General features: G+C 43.8%; 8 protein-coding genes across 8 annotated transcripts; 3 read left to right on the top strand and 5 right to left on the bottom strand.

The window, feature by feature from the left end:
* Positions 1-519: 519 nt before the first annotated feature.
* Positions 520-2,106, bottom strand: V1513DRAFT_151996 (RmlC-like cupin domain-containing protein). The gene is made up of 2 exons (XM_066894237.1): positions 1,347-2,106; positions 520-1,295 (listed from the first exon to the last, which is right to left on the bottom strand). Exons 1-2 carry the CDS (start codon positions 1,657-1,659, stop codon positions 703-705), a joined length of 906 nt encoding a protein of 301 aa, XP_066752410.1. The 5' UTR covers positions 1,660-2,106; the 3' UTR covers positions 520-702.
* A 319-nt stretch (positions 2,107-2,425) lies between these two features.
* On the bottom strand, positions 2,426-3,998 carry V1513DRAFT_448771 (heme peroxidase). The gene is made up of 7 exons (XM_066898571.1): positions 3,743-3,998; positions 3,320-3,695; positions 3,154-3,259; positions 3,090-3,099; positions 2,984-3,034; positions 2,834-2,934; positions 2,426-2,776 (listed from the first exon to the last, which is right to left on the bottom strand). The coding sequence occupies exons 1-7, from the start codon at positions 3,760-3,762 to the stop codon at positions 2,604-2,606; spliced, it is 837 nt and encodes a 278-aa protein (XP_066752411.1). The 5' UTR covers positions 3,763-3,998; the 3' UTR covers positions 2,426-2,603.
* On the bottom strand, positions 3,999-5,888 carry V1513DRAFT_448773 (major facilitator superfamily domain-containing protein; the record flags this gene model as incomplete). The annotated part of the gene is made up of 3 exons (XM_066898572.1): positions 5,325-5,888; positions 4,654-5,262; positions 3,999-4,597 (listed from the first exon to the last, which is right to left on the bottom strand). Coding segments are annotated over exons 1-3 (1,472 nt in total), but the record flags the coding sequence as incomplete, so codon positions are not given.
* An 836-nt stretch (positions 5,889-6,724) lies between these two features.
* On the top strand, positions 6,725-9,288 carry V1513DRAFT_480304 (MBOAT, membrane-bound O-acyltransferase family-domain-containing protein). Its single transcript, XM_066900327.1, has 8 exons — positions 6,725-7,182; positions 7,237-7,304; positions 7,365-7,703; positions 7,757-7,873; positions 7,920-8,276; positions 8,335-8,658; positions 8,715-8,862; positions 8,912-9,288. The coding sequence occupies exons 1-8, from the start codon at positions 6,987-6,989 to the stop codon at positions 9,016-9,018; spliced, it is 1,656 nt and encodes a 551-aa protein (XP_066752413.1). The 5' UTR covers positions 6,725-6,986; the 3' UTR covers positions 9,019-9,288.
* Positions 9,289-10,135, top strand: V1513DRAFT_448781 (uncharacterized protein). Its single transcript, XM_066898573.1, has 2 exons — positions 9,289-9,425; positions 9,517-10,135. Exon 2 carries the CDS (start codon positions 9,720-9,722, stop codon positions 9,999-10,001), a length of 282 nt encoding a protein of 93 aa, XP_066752414.1. The 5' UTR covers positions 9,289-9,425; positions 9,517-9,719; the 3' UTR covers positions 10,002-10,135.
* V1513DRAFT_448785 (uncharacterized protein) lies at positions 10,073-11,097 on the bottom strand. Its single transcript, XM_066898574.1, has 3 exons — positions 10,861-11,097; positions 10,579-10,805; positions 10,073-10,527 (listed from the first exon to the last, which is right to left on the bottom strand). The coding sequence occupies exons 1-3, from the start codon at positions 11,050-11,052 to the stop codon at positions 10,311-10,313; spliced, it is 636 nt and encodes a 211-aa protein (XP_066752415.1). The 5' UTR covers positions 11,053-11,097; the 3' UTR covers positions 10,073-10,310.
* Positions 11,098-12,853, bottom strand: V1513DRAFT_448791 (actin family). The gene is made up of 6 exons (XM_066898575.1): positions 12,775-12,853; positions 12,525-12,716; positions 12,269-12,467; positions 12,121-12,215; positions 11,401-12,056; positions 11,098-11,342 (listed from the first exon to the last, which is right to left on the bottom strand). Exons 1-6 carry the CDS (start codon positions 12,809-12,811, stop codon positions 11,277-11,279), a joined length of 1,245 nt encoding a protein of 414 aa, XP_066752416.1. The 5' UTR covers positions 12,812-12,853; the 3' UTR covers positions 11,098-11,276.
* A 178-nt stretch (positions 12,854-13,031) lies between these two features.
* V1513DRAFT_448795 (initiation factor 2 subunit family-domain-containing protein) lies at positions 13,032-14,735 on the top strand. The gene is made up of 8 exons (XM_066898576.1): positions 13,032-13,161; positions 13,225-13,385; positions 13,443-13,529; positions 13,582-13,804; positions 13,858-14,096; positions 14,150-14,332; positions 14,397-14,481; positions 14,534-14,735. The coding sequence occupies exons 1-8, from the start codon at positions 13,094-13,096 to the stop codon at positions 14,604-14,606; spliced, it is 1,119 nt and encodes a 372-aa protein (XP_066752417.1). The 5' UTR covers positions 13,032-13,093; the 3' UTR covers positions 14,607-14,735.
* The last annotated feature ends 344 nt before the right edge of the window (positions 14,736-15,079 follow it).

The raw sequence follows: 15,079 nt of genomic DNA on the forward strand, positions 1-15,079 counted from the left end.
TATACCTAGAGCATACTGACGGTACGATGCCGAATATCTCGTTCAAGGTAAACTGCGCCATGGACGAATTCAAATAGTGAAGAACGAGACCTAACGCCCCATCAGCATCAAGAGACCTCTGAGACCGACGTGCTTCACCGTGGACAGAAACATCGTCTCGAGTGATAGGTGTGGTGTTCCACGCGTGTCTGAAACCAGAATCTAAGATATAAGTGAAAATGGCAGGACTGATCCCAGTGGTTAGGATAAACGCCTTGTCGTCAGCGGAATTTGCTGGCCAGCCCTCCCAAATTCTAGTCAAAATCTGGTCGCTTACGTAATCGAAAATTCTGTGCATCTGGTAGTCTGGTGGCGTAGAAATGTCTACGGGAAGGCACCCAATGATAGATTGCTTCAGGCTATATAGCCATCACCGGGAACACTACTTGTTTTATGGAATTCGTCTATGGCTAATCGTTTCAATAAACTATGTTATAATGTTCTAAATCCAGCTTTATGCACTTTACAGTGGATTACATTGTAAGTACCAATAAATAAATAAAACATATTCGTATCCGATGAACTATTCATACATTCACTGAGACCTGAAATTAAACCAAACACACTTATGTACAATACCCACAAAACCTGAAACAATAAAATAAGCAATTTTAAAGATCGCAACGAAAGTGGTCCACTATGAGATGAATTTCCAGATCAAGCTCATCTGATCCTCTTGGCAATCTTACTCTCCCAATTTCTGGCACGCTCAAATCCGTTCGCAGCGTTTTGGAAATTCATGACAGTCTCATAAATTTTTTCTTCAGAAACAGCAACAAATGGGCCATACTGAACAACCTTCTGGTCCAACACTTGGCCAGCGATAATGACGACATGAGCGTTCTTCTCCCAATTTTCGGGGACGGAAATCTCGACACCATCGCCATTGCGATCGAAAACAATATTGTTATATTGCTTGACCACAGTTGTTCCGCAAAGAAGATCGCCGTCGAGAACGTAAGCAAACGCATTCCAGTCCTCAGGCAAGGGCTGGGTCATAAATCCACCGGGCTTGATAGTCGCATCGATCATCCAAACTGGAGTATAGGCAAGATCCTGTACACTCTTAACTCCATATGATTCACCAGAAATAACCTTAATTTCAACTTCGTCGGAAGGTTTCACAATGGGAATCTCTTCTTTGTGCAAATCACGATATCTGGGCTCGCAGCCCTTTAGCCTTTCAGGAAGATCAACCCAAAGCTGAAGACCAGTAACGGCGGATCCGTCTTTTTGAGGACGAGGCATCTCGGCATCTATATTTTGGTTAGCAGTGATCTCAAACTAAAAAAACCTTGGGCACGTACGCATAATTCCCCTTCCAGCAGTCATAAACTGCAAGTCACCCTCGTCAATGGTCCCGGCGCTGCCTGTGAAGTCCTCGTGGTCAACTTGTCCATGTAGCATGTACGTTATAGTCTCCTGCCCGGAATGTCCATGGTCGGGAAATCCTGCCTTCCCACTTACGGAGAAGTGGTCAAGCATCAAAAACGGGGAGAAGTTGCGAAGACGAGCAGTTCCAATAGACCGCCGCACTCGCGCACCAACGCCCTCAGACTGCTCAATGGCGAAGATAAGCTTAGAGATTGTTCGGGGTTTCACAATTGCAGATAACGACATCACTTCTGGTGAAACAGTGAAGGTTGGATTCGTGTTGATTGTTGTGATTGTTGTCGCGGTTAATGTAGTCAATGCTGCTAGATGGTTGTTGAATCGAAGGCGATCGCTGTGATTGATAGCTGCTTGCGCAATTAAAACTAGTAGTAAAAGAAGCAAGAGAATAGATTTTAATGGACACCTTGCTGTCTTTATATATTCTGATATCGCGACCCAATATCAGGGGAGAAAACTCGAGCTAGGCTCGACAATACTTGCTTCTTACATTATATTTGCAAGCATGACGTAATAGGCACAGCACTCGAAGAGTCAAAATTATTCAGCTTTTGTCATGTGCGATAAAGTTTAAACGGTCGCATATACTGTTACATACTGGTATAGTTAAGGCTTATTTGGTACAGTGTTTGTGATAATATGCAGTCACGGGCACTTTCAGTTGTCGCACCAAACTATCGTGCGGCTGCTCGGATTGCGGGGGACGGACGATGACGCTTCGGTTGTTCGGCATCGAGCTAAGGCCACACCACTCAAGGATGATTAAGTTACACAAAAATCAGTAAGGCTTAGTCACTGACGGATACCGTCGCCTATTGACTAAAAGGAATTTGTAATATGCGCAGATCATTCTTAGCGATTCTGGTTTGCCAGTATGCAATTGCCCTTGTGACCTTCAAAATAGGTCAGAAGACATATCTTTTGGAAACCACGTTGCTCATGCACTGAAAGACTGAGTATAAGTATCGTGTATGAGACATACATCGAAAATAATGTCATTGTGGTGTTTATTGCTATTATAAATCAGTCTCGACCACTTTGCAGACACCTGTGACTAACTTACAGTTTTTTACGTCAACATTCAAATACCTACGAGCAAACAGCGTAAGTGTCATCAATATACAACTAAGATGGCTACTCCAGACACGTCAATGGTGTAGTTGAGAGCGGGTCTATAGTTTCGCGCGAGCATACTGTCTGAGCGCTTTACCCTCTGGACCGCGGATAACTCCAAGTTCAAGCAACTTTCCGAACGCCGCAGCGAAGTCCGCGTAGAAAAGGTCTTTATCGTCGGCGTACTTTTCGACCCAATCTCTGAATTTTGGATCCTTGACTAAAGCCATATCTGCAACCGATTTATTAGACACAAGCCTTAAAGCATTTACGCGATAGCTGCACTCGCCTGTGGGAAGCATCATAAGCTCATTGTCCTCATCATTATATTGCTCCACTCCGACGCTGTTCTTTCGTTTGTGCCACTGTGAACGTAGAAGCAGTTTGAAACTGTTGTGGAGGTCAGTGCTTGTCCGAGATCATTTTATGGCGAACGTACTAAGTGTTGCTAAATCTTGTAGGCATGGGGACCCATGGCCCTTCAAATCCACTTGTAAAATTGTTAGCATATACACTGTCAGCTATTTTCGTGGTCTTTGTGGTACCTGCGATCTGCTATTGACAGGAGTTAGTCCTGCCTTGCACCATGAAAAGTTATCAGCCACTTACCATGACATCTGCCAAGATTATGAGCCCCCGATAATGCGACAATTTCCTGATCATTAAAGCCCATTCTATAGAAAATTGAACGTATGTGATCTTCTCCCTGAGTAGCCTATAATACTTGTTACAACCTTGGTTATTTATCCATGCTGCTTCAATCACGACCACTTACATCTGGAAGGCGTCCATTCGGTGGAACGTACTGCTCGTCAACATCGTCGACTCTTCCTGGCTTCCAGTCTATCTTCGGACCATCCATGTATTCGATCGCCACAACTCCTGCAAGAGTCCACAGATCAGCGTATGAAATCCACGGAAATTGTTGCTTGACAGGTTCGAGAAATTTCCGGGCATATTCAAGACCGTTGTTGGCTTCGTCGCTGGCTTCCAATTTATATCTCATGGTCGAACCATTCGACCCGCCAGTCCCTGACTTCTTATCGTATGTTCCGGAGGCATGCCATGCCAGACGAACCAGGACTGGACCTGCACTACCGTCATCGTAGGACGAATGGGGGATGATCTTCTTAATTGCATCTCGGACGGCCCTAAAGGAGTTAGATGCGAAGCTGTAGTAATTGGGCACTTATCATACATATAATCACCTGCAGCCATGATTATGGATATAAGTTAAATGTGACTTCCTGGAAGACCAATCGCGGGCTCACGAATTAAGTAGCAGGGATGGTCGACTCGTCTGTTAACGGAACTTTGCGTAGGGCGCCGAGGTAAAGCTGAAATGTGGGGTACGAATCCCTCCTACCTGCCGAGGCAAAATAATTATAACGGGGCAAACAGCTCGGAAGTGATAGCCTACACACAAAATATTTAAATGATAAATTTAAGTTTATGATTCAGAACAATTGATTCGCCTGCTAATAAATATAAACTATTCACATGAATGAACGGCGTCCGCGACCAATCATGCTCACTCCTCGCCTCCGGGAGTTGGTCCTAATTATTGTGTAGCTGAGTACCCAAAAAGGAAATCAAGATTCCAAGATCATAAGTCCCCTTACATAGACCGGCAATCAAAAAACCGACCGGCATCATCTTCAGCGATGCAAATTTTCCCATTAATCCAGGACCAGCGGACTGCGCCAGTGTGCGGACTACATTCACAACGCCCATGACACCGGTTCGTTCTTCCTTAGTGACAATCGAGCTCAAAAACGCCTGCCGAGGGGCGACATCCATAGATGCAGTACAGGACCGCGCAATAAGTAATATCATGGCGACGTTCTTGTTAGATGGGAAACCCAATACTGCCAAGACAACCGATGACGGCAGATGCGTAGCAACCATCGTAACAATTGGCCCAAGCCGCTTAGAGATAGAAGAGGCCACGATAGATGATGCCGCCGAGATCAGATTGGTTACGAAAAATAGAGTCCCAAGTGCGCCCTCTTTCACAGTAAATCTGCCTGCAAAATAATAAGACAGCCAGGACCTGAGATACGTTAGATACATTACAAAATCTCATATTCAAGTAGTAAATTTGCTCACTGAGTCGCGATTCCACTTCCAAATGAATCTAGGGAGAACAACAGCACAAGTTGCAGAACCACCTTTCTGGAATTAGGCGTAAGATGTGGCAAATAGTCAACCCAAAACAGCCACTTGGACCTCTTCTTTTGAGCGTCCGCAAACTGATTCATTTCTTCATAAATTTCTTCGGTTTCGTCCTCATTGTTTGCTGCAAGACTGTCCGTGCTCTCGTTAGCCTTGGCTAGAGGACGCATAGCGTACGAATCCTCTTGACCACTATATGGCCTAGAGGACGACCCTCTTTCAGTGGCTGAGGCCGGATCAGGTTTTGTTTCCGTAGGAATGGGTTCCAACTCCGTCAACGGTGACAACATGATCGACGCAGCAAATTTGAAAACAGCTATAATACTATACAGCACAAAGATGACTCTGTAAGACTTGAGAACCGACCAAGAGTAATCTTCCTGCAATTTCTCAACAAGCCAACCACTAGTAATTGTTCCTAATGCCGCTCCTAAGCTACCCAATAAACTGTACCAAGCATACAAATCCGGTCTATCCTTCAAGTCTGTCAAGTGCGCCAGAGTCGACTCCTCAATTGCTCTGAAAGGGCCAATTTCATTCCCGCTATTGTGCACAGTCAGCAATTAGATTAACTCGAAACATGCGTAAAGAAAGAACTGACACACCTGGGGGATATGACACCAACAATTGCGGCAATCAGTAATACCCAATAGTTGGTTGCATATGAGAATGTAACTCCCGACATGCACATCAGAATGGCTCCAGCTGCCAATATCTTCCTCCTTCCAATCTTGTCCGCTACCAACGTCAAAAAAAATGAGACAACGACATCGCCCAAAAGCGTGCTTGTCATAAACAATCCGGTCTTATCCTCGGTGATGCCCAAAGCTTCGAAGAAGAGAGCCAAGATAATCGTTACTTGTCCATATGCAAACATACGAATAAAGCGCTGGAAACATAGCAGATGAACATCAAAGGATGCATATATGAGAGTCAAAATGCCAATTTCTTCCGTAAATCTGGTTATGATGCCCATGATGTTGAGTTGACTACAGGTATGCACCAGACCGAACGATATCAATCATATGATAGCTAGTCGGATCTGCCTCGGTCCGGTTATGGACTACAAGACAAAAATATATATAACGATTGCCTTTCTTACTGATATGACAGACGTCAGTATGTCAATTAAGTGCACAGTATGTTGGACCCGGCTAGGGATCGCATCATATTTATGTGAAGCGATTGCACCGTAAATGGTCGATACTGATTAGATTGCGCTCACTGACTACGTAGCTATGGTCTATTCAGCAAACTATTCGACGCATAACGCATATGTCCGCTGCTACCCAGATTCTAAATCCCGCGCAGTTAGCTCGGAGTTTCGGAGATAAGGGACTTAAGATGGTATCCCAAGCTTCTTGCATATACTGTTCTCTTAAAAGCGATTATCTCTCGCACTTGGCGCTTACTTTAGCGGTGGTAGTACCGCATCGTAGTCGTGGAATACATAAGACAATTGCTTTGATTTGTTGGAATTCGAATTTGTCATGACAATGAGCGGAATCCTTTGAATCCATCAGTAACTCGATTCACATTTGGACCTAGCAGCAGTTCTATGACGTTGGTCTTCTCACCAATCGCAGCAACGCATTTCACTCGTGCTTGACAAAGTCGTTCGTTGTCAGGTTGACTGATCGCACGATTATGGCTGGACAGTGAAATAAACCGCGCCAACTACAAAAAATTGCAGCTCATATGTCTGAGATGTGACTTCATTACTGTGCATTTCGCTCACGTCACAGCGTTATAACTTCGAGAAATCTTAATCCTACAAATTTCATATAGGCAAGGTCCTGAAACTCATGTGGAGACGGCCACTTGTTAGAACGCCGACGTAACCTGGTACCTAGCATCGCAGTAGGGGCCCGACTAGAGTTTCCGGTTTCTTTCAAAGAAGAAAATATGATGAAAATATAGATCTTGGGCTCTACACTACGTAAAAAAAAAAAACTGGTACCTGGGCGAGAGGTGCTCCATACGTGCACAGTCTGAGCCGCACGAGTTTTGCAAGTACACGTTCCATCCTTAGTGGAACCAACCTTCATATCATTTTAATATTTGCCGCGACGCCAATGGTACATCACCGCCAGCACAATTCAAGATCAGTTTAATGGCTGCGTCAGATTGCTAGCGACAAAGAATTGATTCCCTGGGACTTGCAAGCTATAGTAGTTGGTTCCTGGTAAATTTCATAGAATTTTGGGAGAGGTCATCCATAGTTGTGTTTACAATCGGCCGCGCTGAGCCGAAGAACATCAGCGAACATGATAAATCCATTATACTTATTTTCTCTCGAGGTTTTAGACACGCGACTGATACCTGAGTCACACGATAAATTAAACCAGAATAAGAGAAACGCGACTCAATCAAGATGGCGGACACCAGAATTCTTCGTCTACTACATCATCTTCGTAGCGGTTGTTCCACAAATGTTCTTGGCGGCTATGAGTGCGAGTAATGGTAATTATGGAATATGAATTTTACGCCGCCGTATATTAACTTAACATTGCGCAGAGAAGAGTGTTAATTATCATTTGTACGAAGATAAACTAGCACAAGGCTGGATATTAGGAAGGAAGGTGGTGAGTATCCTTGGCTCGATGACTCTTGTACTTCAGTAAATACTAAGATACTGTGTTTAGGATAATTCTGATGCCCAATACGCAGGATTTAGGAATAAATTGCCAATTTTGGCAGGAGCTGTCGTATTGCATTATGTCTTAAGGAGGACAGCTAATGCCCTCAGGATTCGGCGACTTTTGTTCGACGTTGGGTTTGCTGCAATATTTTTGGCGGTCTTGCATGGTTTCAGTACTGTCAAGATTTTGGCGATCTACGTGGTAAATTTTCTGATCTCGAAGTCATTTAACAAACGAGCAGGAATGATTGTTACGTGGATATTTAACATTATAATACTGTTCCTGAATGAATGGTATGAAGGTTATAAATTTGGATCCGTGATTCCCGGCCTTGGTATTCTGGTATGCAAATGACCATATACTGTTCGTCCTTAATGCTAACTATATACAACAAGGATATTTACTGTGGTCTTTTGCCGAGATGGGATGTCAACTTTAATTTTTCAGTGCTGCGAATGATCAGTTACAATTATGACTACTATGAAAGCCTAGCTAATCCCAATGACATTGAGGTGAGTGCAGTAAGTTGTTGGCTCAACTTTTACCTAATGGGTATAGAAGAAACACCTTGACGATGCGGTTTCAGAAAGCGATCGGATTAGCATTGGACCTCCAAATGCAGATTATAATTTTTTCAATTACATTGCATACCTGGTCTACACACCCCTCTACATTGCCGGCCCTATTTTGACGTTTAACGACTTTATTTATCAGTCGAAACACTCTCTTCCGTCTGTTAGTCAGAAGAGAACACTACTATATGGTTTGCGAGTCTTGGCTTGCATTCTCGTTATGGAATGGTTGCTACATTATATGTATGTCGTGGCATTATCTAGTGTCGGAGTATGGGAAGGGCTTTCTGCGCTTCAGATAAGCATGGTCGGGTTCTTTAATTTGAAGACCATTTGGCTTAAGGTGAGTGAGCGCGATGTGATTCCCACTTGTCCATAATCATTTGCTTACATTAACTTAGCTTCTAATTCCCTGGAGATTTTTCCGACTATGGGCACTTCTTGATCAAATAGATCCTCCAGAAAATATGATACGATGCATGAGCAACAACTACTCAGCCTCAGCATTTTGGCGAGCGTGGCACAAGAGTTACCATAGATGGGTTATCCGATACCTATATGTTCCCCTTGGAGGAGCCAAACACCCCATACGCAACATGCTCATAGTATTTACCTTTGTCGCATTTTGGCATGACATTCAATTACGACTACTAGCTTGGGGATGGCTGATTACCTTATTCGTTGTCCCAGAAGTTGCTGCAAAACTAGTTTTTCCAGCTAAGAAGGTGAGTGCTACTACCGGAACCTTTGCGTTAGAAGTGCTGACCACCTACCTACTCAGTGGAGGTCCCGGCCAATATATCGGCATATGTGCGCGATCGGTGCAGTATCGAATATTTATATGATGATGTTAGCCAACCTCGTAGGGTTTGCAGTGGGGATCGATGGACTGAGAGATATGCTGAGGGATATTTTTAGTTCCTGGACTGGTACTTCTTCCTTCTTTCCTTTACTGCTATGTGATACTGACATTAGAAGGCATCCCATATTTCCTTTTCACATCGGCCTGCCTATTCGTAGGCGTCCAAATCATGTTCGAGGTACGAGCTCAGGAGGCAAGACAGGGTATCAATTTGAGATGTTAAGTTGGCAAGTTAAGGTATTCCCGATGGGAAAGGCCGGTAATCTAACGACCTTGTTCAGGTCTGTTTTGATAGAATTTGCGAATTGTTCATATTTTATTCGTGGAGGCACGTCATGTACATACTTTTCTGAATCAATGGAATTGATGTTATTGTCGGTTCTATTACTTAGTTTTTGCTATCATATAAGTTAAAGTTTTGCGTAAGACAAAATATTGCAGAGCTCAAATCTAGGGTTGGGGTAAATGGCACATTGCTTGTCAAGGTTAGACGAAATCTTCGAATTGAAACCAAACAACGGAAATATTTGTGACAGAACAAGACGAGGCACATAGATCGAGCACGGTGATCTGTTAGGCGCATATATTAACGAAGTTCTTTTGATAAACTACAAAAATGAAATTGGTTCGGTAAGTTTTGCTATGATAACATGTTAACGGCCTCTTATATCAAGAGCCGATCATAACATCTTAAGTTGAGATGTATAACTGAGAGATGTAGGTTTCTTATGAAGTTGACGTCTGAGACGGTTCAGATAGAGCTGAAGAATGGTATGTGATGGGATCCTACTGAGTACCTATGAGGTCTCTGGAGGCTACGACACCTCAAAGGGGGTCACGCCATGGTCTGAACTCACTCCAGTACTAATTAACTGATGAACAGGCACAATCGTCTCGGGAACAATAGTATCCGTTGCACCTACGATGAATACGACACTAAAAACGGTTAAGATGACTATCAAGGATCGAGATCCGATATCCCTCGACTATATAAACATTCGAGGCAATAACATTCGATATTTTATTTTACCCGATTCGCTGCCGTTGGACACATTACTGGTCGATGACGCGCCAAAGCCCAAGAATAAGAAACGAGGGGAGCCAGGATCGAAAGCGCGGGGTGGAGCTCGAGGTGGTGCGAGAGGAGGACGAGGTGTTGGCAGAGGCGGACGTGGTGGCCGCGGACGAGGCGGACGTGGATTTTAGACAGGACATACCAGATATAAATTATTTGTTAGTGTATTGGATTATAAAAATTCTCGTGTATATTAGCCAGTTGCAGGACTTCGTTTCAACAAAAGTGTCATTAATTATCAATATAATGGATTATCATTCGGTACCCGCCAAGCGCATCATCAAAGAAATATAATATGTAGAGCTGGTCGGAATAAAAGAAGTTCTAGAGAGGGTATAGTATATGATTGGGTTTTGTTCCTTCTTATATCTAGAACTAATCGATAAAGTGGACGCACTTTAAGGCCGTTCATGAAGCCTTTTCTATACTGCTGGAATTGGTCACCATAAGTACCTCGCGTTCGTTCTAATTATAGCGTTTTCTGGTTTTGGTGTCTCGAGTTTGTCACACACTAATCTAAGTGTTCCGTCTTCCAATCCAGATATAGTCGACTGTGGAATTACTGTAGCGTCCTCATCAACCGCATTTTCACTTTCAGAAATAAGTAAATCCCCAAATTGACAGCAATCCAAACCTGTTGATGAACTCCAAGATATTCTATAAGAATTAGCAGTATTCAATAACGGATGTGAATTTGTCAGCACTAACAGGTTGATGACGCAAGATGCAAGTAATAATTTGTATATCACGAAGTTCTGATTGTTCTCTGGATATTCAATAACCAGCATTGGCATTGAAAATGCCCAACAAACCAAGAATATAATATCCGTGACAATAAGTCTATATGGTCGCATGTAAATACGAAGCTGACCTTCCATGCGCGACGAGACGCCTGCTGCGCCTAAGAAAGACGCAACAATAACACTAAATGTTCCCTAGTCGTGAACATCAGTCCCCTTATCATCGCAATCATTGGACCGTTGACACTACCATGACAATCAGAGAGGTCTCACAAATATCGAGACCGCTCGAATGAAAGACTTCGGATCTAGCGAATAGTGGGGTTGACTCAATTAAATCCTCAATTTGCAGGATGGAAAAGAAAACAGTAGCCATGCCTGCTGTTATCTGTGTACCCCGAAGCAGAAGATTGCATACTGTGAAAACTTTCTTGTCTTCCATAGTGGACGTTATGAGCACCTAAGTTGTAGGTGTCTTAGTAGATTACATTTGAAGAAAGGTTGCTGCCATTATTTCAAGCATCCACAGTGGTCCGAATGTAAATCCCTCAACACTACCCTGTAAGTAGCTACATTATACATGTAATTTACATAGTATACTAGTCAAACTACACGATCACAAAGATAATACAATACTATCGTACATTTCAATTCTATATAAACAATCTACTTGCATCGTTTCTCCACGACAGCGGGACCGATCTCGTCGTATTCTTTCTTGCCGATCCACATCTAGACAACTACGTCAGCGCAGCGCTATAAAACAGTACAGAATAATTAAGTCACATACCTGATGGAAGGTGCCCAAGCTAGCTAAAATACTACCTCCTATCCATCCAGCATATTTTCTCTCTGAGGAATTTCCTGGAGCTTGTATTCTGATTTTCATACCGGGGAACGCTTGGTTTAACTCAATGTTGGTCCTCTCCGTAAATCCTTGAAGCAAACTAGTACCTCCAATCAAGACAATATTGTTGACTAAATTGGCACGGGCATCAACATCACAAGCGTTGACACTGGTCGTGATAAGTTCCGTAATGCCTTGAGAGAAAGAATCAATAGTCGAATCTGGAAGCGGGTACGCTTGCGGCTGAAATAGTGGCTCAGTAGTGACATATCTGTCAGCGCCAAAATTAAGATTGTAGCCGTCCGGGAACTCAAATGGCCTGGCTGGTCGAATATTGGCAATTACTTCGTTGTATGACTGCTCTAGCACGCCACTTGTGCTCTCTTTAAACTCATTGAGAATACGGGCACGTTGAAACTCAAGGAAGCTCTCCGTCAGACCATCAAAACTTTTGAGAGTTGCTTGCGGAGGTTGACCAATCTCAACTGGAATTTTCTTTGCGATCATGAAGTGTGGTGTGAGTGTGATATTCTTCGATTTAAACAATGCTGCTATGTGGGAATTAATGAAGTCGCCGGCAAAGTCACTATGGAACGTGGCTATAAGATTTTCAGACAGTTAGCTAACAGTGTGCTGTAATTTAATGCTTTCTCAAAAGTGTACCTTTTTTCAAGACTAAGCCGTCGATAATTGGGGTAACTGACGCTACTGCGCTACCAACATCAACTACCAACGCCGTTGGCTTCCCACACGCAAATCTTTATACATAGTTAGCAGTGCTTTGACTGCACATAGTGAACTGTACACATACGCCGAGCAAACGGCCTCCTTGGCCAGATAAAACGCTGGGACGCCAAACTCTTCAAAAGCAACCTCAGTGGTCTTTTCTCTATCCTTGGGCGGGTTCCACGACGGCTCAGTGATAAGCAGTGGGTGTTCCTTTGCCTCAGTGTACAGTCTCCTAGACAACGCATAATCCCATATCTTCACCGTCATTTCCCAGTCATTAACTACATGAAGGATCAGCATATGTCGTTGTAGTCCTCAAATCGATGACCGTAACATACTACATCCGTCACTCATCGGACTCAGAATCTCCATCCCGGGTCGAGGACTATGTAGATCATTATCTCCAACATAGATGTTATCACCCGCTTTTCCGTAAAATGTCGGAATGACAACCTTTGGAGTGTCTTCGCCGGCGAATCCGACGCGCGTCCAGGAGCTACCTGGATCGATCACCAACGCGGAGATCTCATCTAGATTATTGTCAGAATGTTCGCTCATCACGAGCAACGCCAGGGAAATCCTACATACCTCCACCATATACGGCTGGTGCGGGTGCATTCGCCATTATTGCTGTGTAGGATGCAATTGCTCTGGCTGTAAGTTCAACTGTTATTACCTCTTCGTTGGCAGTTTCCAGAGTCTCATAGCCTTCCCGCATTAACCGCGGAAACTGTTCTGCATCTACAGCGCTATATGCGCAGTTGCCTTTACTCGTATCTTACCCGGCGATCACCAAAGTCGAAGTCGAAACTTTAAATGGAGCCCCAAAATTTATTGAGCTTTCAGATACGGTCATTGTTTAGCACCTAATACACCTCAAGAACGACTTGTATATACTAGTAACATAATGTTGGCCGCAGGTGCCCATATTTCTAAAGAAAAGGATTTAAATGCTCATATAGAGGCATTTGTCGCGTAAGTTGCAGTCGCCCTGATAACTAATAATTTGTGCCTTCACAAAGTGCTAAATTTACGCAGGCAAATCAAGCGACGTCAGATCCAGGGATCATATAATGTCGCACTCGCTACTTCTCAATTGCTATTGCGCGTTTTATCAGCGGCTAGGTGGACGCATATCGATCAACTAGTTACTCAGATCAAAGTCCTGGGTAAACGATTACAAAGTGCACAGCCGAGAGGTAATTGCAATGGCACATAGGAAGCAGCAGGAGCGGGATATGCTAACTGCTTCCCAGAGCTTGCATGCGGCAATATTATTAGACGAGTCCTTGCTTTAATTCGCGAAGAGTCGGAGGATACAAACGACTCAGAGTCTGGCGATGGTAATTATATCTCGACTAGGTGGACCTGGGTCGATCGGTCTAACTTGTTAAGGCGCAATTAATTCCCCCTTAATTACCTCTATGTTTAGTTTGCTATCAACAAACGATGAATACGGCCCCAATCCGCACTCTCAAAGTCTCTACGATGGTACCGGCAGATCGATCAAGAAAGATTTGAAGCCATATATTATTGAGGGGATCCAGGAGCTTATTGATGAACTAAGGAGTATAGATGAAAGCATCGCGAGCATGGGCGTGGAAATGATTCACGAGAAGTATGTGCTCTCGTAATTTTATTGCAGAAATTTGCCTCTGATCCCGCTTGTAGTGAGACAATCCTTACACCTACTCCTAACTCAAGAACGGTCTTAAAATTCCTATTGAGAACCGCGCAGAAACGGAAGTTTACAGTTTTGGTTGTAGAAGTCTTTCCCAATGACGTTGAGAAGACTCATGAGTTCGCACTTAAGTTGGCAGAAGCCGGAATTGAAACAACTGTTATCACTGACGCCATGGTTTATTCGATTATGGGACGGGTAGGAAAGGTTATCCTAGGCACACATGCAGGTATGTCAAAGGCAGATGGAATTTGGAGGGAGAATGAGGCTGATATAGGTTAGTTTTGGCGAATGGAGGACTTTTGGCATCTGCCGGCGCGGCAATGATTTGTCAATGTGCGAATGTGCACAGAACGCCGGTTGTCGTTTGTACTGGGCTATATAAGTTGTCGCCTATGTATCCATTCGACATCGAGAGTCTTATTGAAGTTGGAGATACCGGTAAAGTTCTGGAGTTTGAAGACGGTAAGAATCAGCTTGTTTCACTTTGTGCTGCCAGTACAGAGCTAATCCTAATCAAAATGTATAGGTAGTCTTGTGGATAAAGTGAACGTTGTGAATCCTCTGTATGACTATGTCCCACCAGAGTCGGTGGATCTATGCATTACTAATATGTAAGTTATCGTAGATTCTGAGCGCTTTATTGAATGCTAACTCTTTGCATAGGGGCGGTTATTCCCCAAACTTTATGTACAGACTAGTCATAGACCATTATCGGCAAGAAGATACCACTCTATAAGTTTACCATAGCTATATGTAATGCATAAACTGGTTTTTGCATGTATGATCTTGAAGCGTAGAGATGAGGTAGCAGTATTGGTGCATCCAGGTTAGTCCCGCAAGTGGGATAACCCTAGACCACCGAATAACAGTTGCTAGCAGCTTCCTTGAACCACTGCCAGCAACGACAACGACAACGACAACGACAACGACAAATGACAACGACGGTCAACGTCTGCCGAACCTCGGCGGTCGCCCACCGCTATAGACCCGCATCCGCCAAAATATCCACGCAATATTGCGAGCCGCGTTCACATCTCTGTTCCAAACTGTATGACACTTGTTGCAGTATAATACAGAATGAAGAGATGGTCCCTTGGTGCCATTGGCATCACGTTGGGCGTGGATGTGAATTAGGTCTGGCGCTCTCTGACTGGTCCCCCCATCCTCATCCGCTTGCTCCCCGAGACCCGTCCTCTCTATGTGCTGCTC

The sequence above is a fragment of the Lipomyces chichibuensis genome (genome assembly GCF_038497645.1).
Source record: "Lipomyces chichibuensis strain CBS 12929 unplaced genomic scaffold V1513scaffold_27, whole genome shotgun sequence".
In the NCBI taxonomy this organism is placed as follows: domain Eukaryota; kingdom Fungi; phylum Ascomycota; class Lipomycetes; order Lipomycetales; family Lipomycetaceae; genus Lipomyces; species Lipomyces chichibuensis.

What these genes read in the sequence shown, in the direction of transcription:
- V1513DRAFT_151996 (XM_066894237.1), bottom strand. Translation starts at nt 1,659, where the DNA reads ATGTCGTTATCTGCAATTGTGAAACCCCGAACAATCTCTAAGCTTATC. An exon ending in TGCTGGAAGGGGAATTATGC is followed by an intron (nt 1,296 to 1,346) that starts GTACGTGCCCAA and finishes ACCAAAATATAG; the next exon opens with ATGCCGAGATGCCTCGTCCT.
- V1513DRAFT_448771 (XM_066898571.1), bottom strand. Translation starts at nt 3,762, where the DNA reads ATGGCTGCAGGTGATTATAT. An exon ending in ACAAGATTTAGCAACACTTA is followed by an intron (nt 2,935 to 2,983) that starts GTACGTTCGCCA and finishes CCTCCACAACAG; the next exon opens with TTTCAAACTGCTTCTACGTT. An exon ending in GCTTATGATGCTTCCCACAG is followed by an intron (nt 2,777 to 2,833) that starts GCGAGTGCAGCT and finishes AATCGGTTGCAG; the next exon opens with ATATGGCTTTAGTCAAGGAT.
- V1513DRAFT_480304 (XM_066900327.1), top strand. Translation starts at nt 6,987, where the DNA reads ATGATAAATCCATTATACTTATTTTCTCTCGAGGTTTTAGACACGCGA. An exon ending in GGCTATGAGTGCGAGTAATG is followed by an intron (nt 7,183 to 7,236) that starts GTAATTATGGAA and finishes AACATTGCGCAG; the next exon opens with AGAAGAGTGTTAATTATCAT. An exon ending in TAGTTTTTCCAGCTAAGAAG is followed by an intron (nt 8,659 to 8,714) that starts GTGAGTGCTACT and finishes CTACCTACTCAG; the next exon opens with TGGAGGTCCCGGCCAATATA.
- V1513DRAFT_448781 (XM_066898573.1), top strand. Translation starts at nt 9,720, where the DNA reads ATGAATACGACACTAAAAACGGTTAAGATGACTATCAAGGATCGAGAT.
- V1513DRAFT_448785 (XM_066898574.1), bottom strand. Translation starts at nt 11,052, where the DNA reads ATGGAAGACAAGAAAGTTTTCACAGTATGCAATCTTCTGCTTCGGGGT. An exon ending in AGACCTCTCTGATTGTCATG is followed by an intron (nt 10,806 to 10,860) that starts GTAGTGTCAACG and finishes GTTCACGACTAG; the next exon opens with GGAACATTTAGTGTTATTGT. An exon ending in GCATCTTGCGTCATCAACCT is followed by an intron (nt 10,528 to 10,578) that starts GTTAGTGCTGAC and finishes TAATTCTTATAG; the next exon opens with AATATCTTGGAGTTCATCAA.
- V1513DRAFT_448791 (XM_066898575.1), bottom strand. Translation starts at nt 12,811, where the DNA reads ATGGCGAATGCACCCGCACCAGCCGTATATGGTGGAG. An exon ending in CGGCTTAGTCTTGAAAAAAG is followed by an intron (nt 12,057 to 12,120) that starts GTACACTTTTGA and finishes AAAATCTTATAG; the next exon opens with CCACGTTCCATAGTGACTTT. An exon ending in GCTTGGGCACCTTCCATCAG is followed by an intron (nt 11,343 to 11,400) that starts GTATGTGACTTA and finishes GTAGTTGTCTAG; the next exon opens with ATGTGGATCGGCAAGAAAGA.
- V1513DRAFT_448795 (XM_066898576.1), top strand. Translation starts at nt 13,094, where the DNA reads ATGTTGGCCGCAGGTGCCCATATTTCTAAAGAAAAGGATTTAAATGCT. An exon ending in CATATAGAGGCATTTGTCGC is followed by an intron (nt 13,162 to 13,224) that starts GTAAGTTGCAGT and finishes AAATTTACGCAG; the next exon opens with GCAAATCAAGCGACGTCAGA. An exon ending in GATCTATGCATTACTAATAT is followed by an intron (nt 14,482 to 14,533) that starts GTAAGTTATCGT and finishes CTCTTTGCATAG; the next exon opens with GGGCGGTTATTCCCCAAACT.